This window comes from Limulus polyphemus, unplaced genomic scaffold (genome assembly GCF_000517525.1).
Source record: "Limulus polyphemus unplaced genomic scaffold, Limulus_polyphemus-2.1.2 Scaffold11989, whole genome shotgun sequence".
Classification (NCBI taxonomy): Eukaryota; Metazoa; Arthropoda; class Merostomata; order Xiphosura; family Limulidae; genus Limulus; species Limulus polyphemus.
The window spans coordinates 3,073-12,592 of record NW_013677599.1 but is presented as its reverse complement, the minus strand read 5'-3'; the positions used below and the strand labels follow the sequence as shown (position 1 = coordinate 12,592).

The 9,520-nt window shown below is 34.1% G+C and overlaps 1 protein-coding gene across 1 annotated transcript; it reads left to right on the top strand.

Annotated features, from left to right (window-relative positions):
* The first annotated feature begins 3,216 nt into the window (after window positions 1-3,216).
* Window positions 3,217-8,956, top strand: LOC111083901 (peroxidasin homolog). The gene is made up of 2 exons (XM_022380627.1): window positions 3,217-3,486; window positions 8,880-8,956. Exons 1-2 carry the CDS (start codon window positions 3,222-3,224, stop codon window positions 8,927-8,929), a joined length of 315 nt encoding a protein of 104 aa, XP_022236335.1. The 5' UTR covers window positions 3,217-3,221; the 3' UTR covers window positions 8,930-8,956.
* The last annotated feature ends 564 nt before the right edge of the window (window positions 8,957-9,520 follow it).

Sequence of the window (9,520 nt, the reverse complement as noted above, 5' to 3'; positions counted from 1 at the left end):
AATCATGGGATTTTTTCTAAGCTGATGTACGAAACTGACAAATCATGGGATTTTTTCTAAGCTGATGTACGAAACTGACAAATCATGGGATTTTTTTCTAAGCTGATGTACGAAACTGACAAATCATGGGATTTTTTTTAAGCTGATGTACGAAACTGACAAATCATGGGATTTTTTTTAAGCTGATGTACGAAACTGACAAATCATGGTTTTTTTTTAAGCTGATGTACGAATGTACATCTGTTCTGTTCTGTTAAACATGTTTCTGTTAAACTTTGAAACACGCATCACTGATCGTTGAAACGCGTGTTTTGTTAAATGTTGAAATAGTTTTATGTTCCGTGTTGAAACTCGAGTTCTGTTTAACTTTGAAAACAATTCTTTAGTTAAATGTCAGGACATTTTTTTTCTTTTAGTTGAAGTATAATTCTGTTAAGCGTTAAAACACATTATTTAAACTATAGTACGTTTTTTTTTGCTGTACGTTGAGACGTATTCTGTTAAACGTACAACCAGCTGTTGCTATCGGACGTTGAAACGCATCTTATGTGTAAGATTGAAACCAAAGTTCTATTAAAAACTTAAACATTACGTCTTGAACATCGGAATCAGTTTTCTGTTTAATTTTCAAACACATGATCCGTCAGAAGTTAGGCAATTTTCTACAGACGTTGAAGCTGGTGATTTGCAAGCATTAATTTTGTGTTAAACGCTGAAACAAATAGTCCGATAAACATAGTTGTCTGTTAAATGTTTATAGAAATAGTCTACTAAACATTAGTTTTCTGTTAAACGTTAAAAACAAATAGGCTATTAACCATGTTTTTCGTTAAACTTTGAAAACAGTCTATTAAACATTAGTATTTGTCATTTGTTGAAGCACTGTTAAACACTTAAACAAGTGTTTTGTCAAACATTGAAAGTCATTTTATATCCATCATTGAAAGGCATATTCTGTTAAAGACAAAACACTTGTTCAAGTGTTTAACAGAATATGCCTTTCAATGATGGATATAAAATGACTTTCAATGTTTGACAAAACACTTGTTCAAGTGTTACTAATAACGTGTGTGAGGGTGGATGTTTTACTGTCATTGTATGTTAACTTTGATACGATAAATAAGGTTTCTTTAATAAAACCATTCCAGTTAAAAATCTACATGTTTAACCAAAGTCTTGTATTAATATAATAGAACATACACGCGTTTCATTGATGGATTTTAAATGACTTTCAATGTTTTGACAGTAAAACATCCACCCTCACACACGTTATTAGTTATGACAGTAAAAACATCCACCCTCACACACGTTATTAGTTATGACAGTAAAACATCCACCCTCACACACGTTATTAGTTATGACAGTAAAAACATCCACCCTCACACACGTTATTAGTTATGACAGTAAAAACATCCACCCTCACACACGTTATTAGTTATGACAGTAAAACATCCACCCTCACACACGTTATTAATTATGACAGTAAAAACATCCACCCTCACAATAATTTTTTTTACAAGAATACCAAAATGTAAATATTTGAATAAGAAAGTTCTTGTAAAATATTATGATTTTCCACAATACACTTATTAATGTGTTTTTTAACAGGTAATGGACAATAATTTCTTAGAGTCTAGATAATTACCTTCTTCCTAATATAGTTCCCAACTGGCTAGAGTCTAGATAATTACCTTCTTCCTAATATAGTTCCCAACTGGCTAGAGTCTAGATAATTACCTTCTTCCTAATATAGTTCCCAACTCGCTAGAGTCTAGATAATTACCTTCTTCCTAATATAGTTCCCAATTCGCTAGAGTCTAGATAATTACCTTCTTCCTAATATAGTTCCCAACTGGCTAGAGTCTAGGTAATTACCTTCTTCCTAATATAGTTACCAACTGGCTAGAGTCTAGGTAATTACCTTCTTCCTAATATAGTTCCCAACTCGCTAGAGTCTAGGTAATTACCTTCTTCCTAATATAGTTCCCAACTCGCTAGAGTCTAGGTAATTACCTTCTTCCTAATATAGTTCCCAACTCGCTAGAGTCTAGGTAATATACATAATAAACATACTATATTCTTCCGTCCCTTCACACTACCGTTCCTGTGACTCTCGTAGTTCATCTTTTCGGACATAAAGATATAATTATAACACAACAGTTTTTTCCCTTGGTTACAGTACCATATGCACAAGTTCCTTTTCTCTACACATTCACCTTCTTCCACCATCAAGAGCGGTAATACGCATACATCACAAAAACGTTTTTTCGTAACAGATCATTTCCTTCTGTTTTTTTTTTATTACCACTCTTATAAATACACACAAGTTTGTTTTGTTGGACTATAGAAACTTCTTGTAATGCCAAAAAAGAGAAGAATCCAGAAAAAAACAAACACAAAAGAAAATCCTGGAAGGCAAAAAAACCTCTTTCTTTGAACAAGTTCATTCCTTGTTACGCGAAAAGGTCTTCTTCACGACAGAACAAGAAAACCGTCATTATTTAAAAACGTGTTGAAGAAATTACACGAGCATATGTAACGAAAACGATGAACCTTAAGTAGGAGTTTCATATATGTTGTGCGCGTGCAGACTCTAGCATGCCTTGCTTTTTCCAAACACATAATGGGAGGGGGGGGGGGCTCAGAGAGTGAAAAGTTCCCTTGTTGTGGCCAAGCGTGTGAGTGAACACTTGAAGGGGCGACAACAGCTTGTAGGAGAGATGATATCCAAATAATAATTGCTAAGCTTTCTTTTTAGATTGATAGTCAAGACGCAGGAAATATGCTCTTTCGTAACTCGTTAATTTCGTCTTAATTTGGATGGTTTTGGAGAGAGAGGAACGCCAATGTTTGATTAAAAAAAATCTAATTATCTTGACGTTTCCTCGTTTTTACTCGTTGAAAAATTATAAAGATCTGCTAGAAAAATTCAATAAACTTAGCTCATTATTTTTTTTAACTTCCTGTTCTACGTTTCCGGTGATTTTAAGAGTTGAGTTTTTTTTTTAGGTGTCTAAAATATGATATTCATACACAACACAGAATTCTCGTTAAAATCTTTTAAGCCAATACCTCACTGCTTTTATATTTGTTTTGAGATTAGGGGAGCGAATAAAAAAAGTTACCATTTGTCAAGAATTTGAAACAGATTGCAAACACCGTGAAAAGCCTGAAGAGTTCATTAATGATTTTTATATATCTTGTGTTTAGTGCCCATAATTATGGAAGGTCCAAGCAACAAGACAATTATGGCCGGAGATAATGTCCTTTTCACGTGTCTATCCAGCGGTGATCCTAAGCCAGACATCACATGGCAGCGGAACGGGCGCCAATTACTTCATAGCGGACATGCTAACTACGAGATTCTCAATAGTGGCGACCTCTTGCTGAAAAGGGTGGGCTTATTGGATGAAGGCGACTACACCTGCTCAGCAAAGAACCTTCACGGAGGTCAAAGATCAAACACAGCTACTTTAACAGTGGATGGTAAGTATTACTGAAAACGGAATTTTGATATAAAAAAATTTACTTCAAGTTTTATTTTTGTAAACTCGTTAAGAAAACAAGCAAAGAAAAAGCAACAACGTCTGACAAGATCGTTATCTGAGAGTAATTTTTTCGGTGATTACACAGGCCTGCGCTGGTTTTATTGTCTTGAAATTTCTACATGTTCCTGTACCCTGAATCCGAAAATGACATCCATTTTTCTCCATCACGTACTTCACTGGCCCGGAATGGCCAGGTGGCTAGGGTGCTCGACTCGCAATCTAAGGGTCGCGGATTCGAATCCTCGTCACACCAAACATGCTCGCCCTTTCAGCCGTGGGGACGTTATAATGTGACGGTCAATCCCACTATTCGTTGGTAAACGAGTAGCTCAAGAGTTGGCGGTGGGTGGTGATGACTAGCATGCCTTCCCTCTAGTCTTACACTGCTAAATTAGGGACGGCTGGCATAGATAGCCCTCGTGTAGCTTTGCGCGAAACTCAAAACAAACAAACACGTACGTCACATAACGTCATAACGCAATGCATAAAAGAAAGACCACAACACGTAGTTTTGAGACTAAAAGACGTAGACTTCAAACAAAAAAAATCAGGATGAATGAGGATGCATATTTGTTTGATATCAATGTTCTTCCCTTTTCTTCAGTTTGCATGTATTTTTGTTAACAAACATAATAACAAAAAAAAGTTCATTATGGTAAACGAATTAAGAGTTTTTTGTTTCTTTCCGATTTGTAAAAAAATCCTTACATGATAGAAAAAAATGAATATTATTTTCGAAATCTGCGTACCGAGTTATGGAAAATCCTTTATTAAAACCAAAACAACTTTTATAAGGTTTAAGTTCACAGGCCTGTGTTATTGGAGTAACTGTAAGTGATTCGACTTTGTGATTCGATATGAATAACTAACTAAAAAATCTCATTATTTTTATTGTGAAATTTTAACTGAAAAAGTTTGTGAAGTAAACAAAGCATGATCACATTTTTTGAGTAATGACGTATCCATTAAAGATCAGACTAGCCTTTACATATGTATGGAAGTTTCGAGTAAAGATAGTTTTAAACTTAAAAATGCAATAGAATTAAGGGTATAGAGAAGAGCTGAAGTGTTTGTGTTCCATTTTTCTTCTTGACCAAGCCTTCTGATGAGTTGTTTTAGTTTCCTAACCAGTTGGAATGACAGGAATGGGGCAAATTTCAGAGTGGTGTATGGTGTCCAAACTGTCCGTCACTCAACATAGTAAATGTATATAAATACAGAGTCGCTGTTGTCACTAAGAGACAACTCGGATCCTACACACGTAACTTACAGACTATCACTGTCGTAAGCCTAGTTTCGTTTATAGATTTGCCACGGTTACTGATTTGGAGTGAAGTTCTCCCAAACTGGTTTAACTAAGTGACAAGTGGTGAGTCGAAATTTACAATTTTGGTAGTAATAAAAAAGAAATCTTAAAATTTAGAATATTAAGGCTAAGTCAAGCCTCTTACAAGCTTTTGCTTTTACAAGTAATATTTTAAGAAGAATACTTTAATCATATGTTGAATGTCACTTACGTGACAAATATCCACGGGCTGGGCGGGGCCTAGAAGTTAGCGTTACCGCAAAAACGTTCTCTGTACTTTGAGGCTGTGGGTGTGCTATAAGAGTGACAGTCAAACCTTAATATTCGATCAGACAAAAAACATCCCAAGGGTTGGCAGTGGGTGTTGTCTTCGTTCTACTCCATCATTTCAAAATCACGGATTCCTATACGCAGATAACCCATGTCTTTATAGCTTTGAACAAAGATATAAATAAACCTTGAATCAAATCTTACGTATTGATGCAACTTTATGAATATTTTTCCTATTTGGTCGTGTTATTGATCCTTATAATGTTTTTTTCGATCTACAATCGGTGTATATATTTCATAATTATAATGTGAGATGAAAAACTTACGTCGCTACACGTGTTTTAGATTAACTAAATTAGTTAAGTTACAAAAATGAATATACAATAAAGAATAATACGGTACAGACTATAATGTAAACGTGATTTACGTCTATCACTAACCATGATTAAGGCAAAAACAGATTGTTCAGGACAAAGATGTCCATTACAACAAAATTGTAGAGCGCCATCTGTGATTGCTTTCTTAAATGGCAACCATATTTTTCAGGGAAAAAAAAACAAACATGGAAGACATGTGAATGTTGAGGAATCTGTGTTCTGAGAATTGTCAGTCAGGATCATATAACAATATCGCATTTTTGTCACAAATTCATCACTTTCTGGTTGTTACTTTGTGGTAATGTTTAATATCAGAATATAGGACGCCATAAATCATTAAAATACACAGATGGAAATGACTGGAAAGTTTATTTTATAATTACTTCGAGTTTGAGCACCACGCTAGATATTTAGCATTCAAAGCAATAAACTGACGCTTCCACAGAGATTCTGTCTCTTTAAAAGATTGTATGTCATCGCATAAAGCGTTTCAAAACTGTGGTAATCTTAATTATCGACTCACGCAGAGAGTGTACTATAATTAAAAAAAAACCGCAAGACTAAAATAAGAAATTAATATATATATATAAGTATTTATTACAGAAAAAAAACAACAACTTTTGTAACAGAAGTAGCATTTACAACAAAACAAACCATTAGTGGATGAACAAAATCATGTTGATGAACTATGGTTCTGCTCCTATACGTTAACCATATCATTATAAAAATGTCATTACGCTTCACTTGTGTGTTCATCGATCGATAAGCTGGTTAGTCAATTAGGCAAACTTTGACGTATGAGCGTCAAAGTGAAAAAAAAAAATGGTAATCGGAAAAATGGATAAATGAAAGGCAAAATTCTGGCAGTTCATAGCTTTGACCAATTAAATCTCTATCTGGAGAAATAATGACATATTTGATATACAATAAAAAAATTTAATATATTCAATAAGATCAAAGAAAATTAAAACATCGTATGACAACTACTGTACGAGCATGAAACGTAAACAAAGTTCCTGAGATCCTTATATATGTATAGTTTTGTTTATTAGATCAGTAAACATTCTAGAATTTGTAAACTTTTTAATAGGTTAAAAAGATTCCACGAACCTTTACATTCTAATGTTTTGTAAACTTTTATGTAAAGCGGTGTAGTACATCTAAAGAACGTATTACACTTGTGACGTCAGTTGTAGGTTAAAAATATTTTGTTGTGAAACAGATCTTGAAAATATCTTTCCAGTATAGTGGTATCGATAGATTTGACAAATTCATCAAAGTTTAATTAAAAAAAATAAACTTCCAATTCCTGGTCGTAACTGAAGTTGAATAAGGTAGCTGAAGTTGAATACTGTATGGTGGCAGCTGAAGTTGAATACTGTATGGTGGCAGCTGAAGTTGAATAAGGTGGCTGAAGTTGAATACTGTATGGTGGTAACTGAAGTTGAATACTTAAATTGCAAAACAACTTCAAATTATTGAATGAATTCTCTTTCATTGTATATACAGGATCGACACCTCACTCGAACATTATTCAACAACAGTTAACACTTCAGCAAAGCATACCTTCTGAAATTAGGATGTGCCTTAGATGGATGTATTTTCACTAAGATTTACCCTGCTTAATGTTTCCTTATTCCAGTAAAAAGGAACAATATTTCGTGCCTGTTGTTGGAAATCTTTATTACATGTAAAGTATTATATTTAAGCCTGTGCGTGACATTACCAAGATAATAAAGCTTTCTGCTAAATCGAACAAGCCAGATGTGAAGCTCTTTATGTATATAAACTGAAGAATCTATTCGACTGAACTGAGAACTTTAATTGAATGTGGTTAAATAATTACTTTATCTTAACCTTCGAAAGTTGAAGCCCTCACACTTTTAAAAAACAAACATATATATGTTTCATCACATACACGAAAAAGTGTATTTGGACAACGTCCAAGAAATGTAGTTTGGTGAAGATGTTAAATAATTCAATGTTCTGAGGGTAAAACTAGCCAGGAAGTGTATGTTTAAACCGGATCTGTAGACGACGACTTTGACAGTTCGACTCTTTCATGTAAACAGCAACGTAAGACAAATTTGGGATGGATTTTTTTTTATAGAAGAAAGAGATCATATAGTTTATAAAAGGACGTCCATCTTTTTATTTATTTTTTGTTCAAGTCGACAAATAGTCAGGTTCTTAGATATCGAACAACGAGTCTGAAATATTAAAAGTCAAAATCTACTGTAGCGTAAAAAACACTTGAAAGGAAACATATGTGTTCAAACTGATCGAAACTAGAAACAAGTACCAGAGAAGTAGGTGACAGTTGATTAATGACAATATACAGCAGAAATGTTTCGTCGTTAATATGTTTTTCGGCCTCCACTCTTGAGTTTTCGGTATTGATCCGGGCTCATATGTCACTTTGATAACATAACGAAAAGTATGGTTCCCATGCAATTTATATGCAAGATAACAGTCACTCACTCAGCCAAGCGCTAGACATTAATCCAACATTCACTATTTTTATTTTTACTATGTGGGTTCTTTTATTTCTCTTAGGCTGTAGCACTTCGAGAAATCTGCCTAAGGTTTTTAATAGGAGTGTATCTATATGTTTGTTTGCACCCTACTCCTCCGAGCATATTGAGCTAATCTCAACCAAAATTTGTATGTAGAAACTATGAACTAAGAGGGTCAAAATTGAACTTAACCCTATTTCTATTTTGTAAAGCCTGTTGGTTAATTACTCCCAGCCTATTGAGTAAATCTCAAACAATATTGGCAAGATCACATGTTTGATAATGTTGAATATTGTAAAGGGATTTAAGGTCAAAGTATGAAAGTTGCTGGATTGTTTCTCAAACAACCACGTCAATAAGGTGTAGGGTGTTCAAGGGTGGCATCACTTCAAAATCTTTATCTGTTGGTAGATGGAAAGCAAATTGCAAATGTTGTTTATGAAGAAGCTTTGTTATAATCTTAAAATGTTGAGATAAAGTTTATGTTCAAGTTATTACTTTGAAATATATGATTGCTGTTAAACTTACATTGTTTTAATTAGTTTAAACACTCCTCGTCAGTTGACGGGTATTTCAGCTTGTGTGTGTGTACTTGTGGTCTGTATTTCTAGTTTTATTTCAGTTTTATCTATATATATATTTTTTATTTTTATAGTTTGATGCTTATGAAGAAATTAAAACATTGTTATTTCTGAGAACACTTAACCTAGTACTGATATGAATTTTGAACAAGAACTGTATTAAGTAACATAATTTTCTGTAGTAATGGATATTTATATCAAATTTTCAAATTTTGAAAAACGTCCGATAAGATTGGATACACTCTTTCACAGCCTAGGTTTGATATAGCCTTAATTTACAGGGATAAACAGCCGCCATTTCTACTGTAAAGCTAACGACCAATGCAATTAGTTCAAATCCTGTGAGAAAGATGCTGTGGGATGCGGAGTTGACTCTGTCTGTGATTATCTTGTCTGTTGTGGTGTTCATGCTAAACAGGCTCCATTTACCTGACTGATTGACAGATAGCTGACCAATAGCTAAATGAAGGTAAAAGAATTCGAACATCACGGATTGGGTGATAACCAAAAACGATCAGGATTTAAATCTTTCGAGATCCGTCTCAATGGTGATAGTCAAAAACGATCAGGATTTAAATCTTTCGAGATCCGTCTCAATGGTGATAGTCAAAAACGATCAGGATTTAAATCTTTCGACATCCGTCTCAATGGTGATAACCAAAAACGATCAGGATTTAAATCTTTCGACATCCGTCTCAATGGTGATAACCAAAAACGATCAGGATTTAAATCTTTCGACATCCGTCTCAATGGTGATAACCAAAAACGATCAGGATTTAAATCTTTCGACATCCGTCTCAATGGTGATACTCAAAAACGATCAGGATTTACATCTTTCGACATCCGTCTCAATGGTGATAGTCAAAACGATCAGGATTTACATCTTTCGACATCCGTCTCAATGGTGATAGTCAAAAACGAT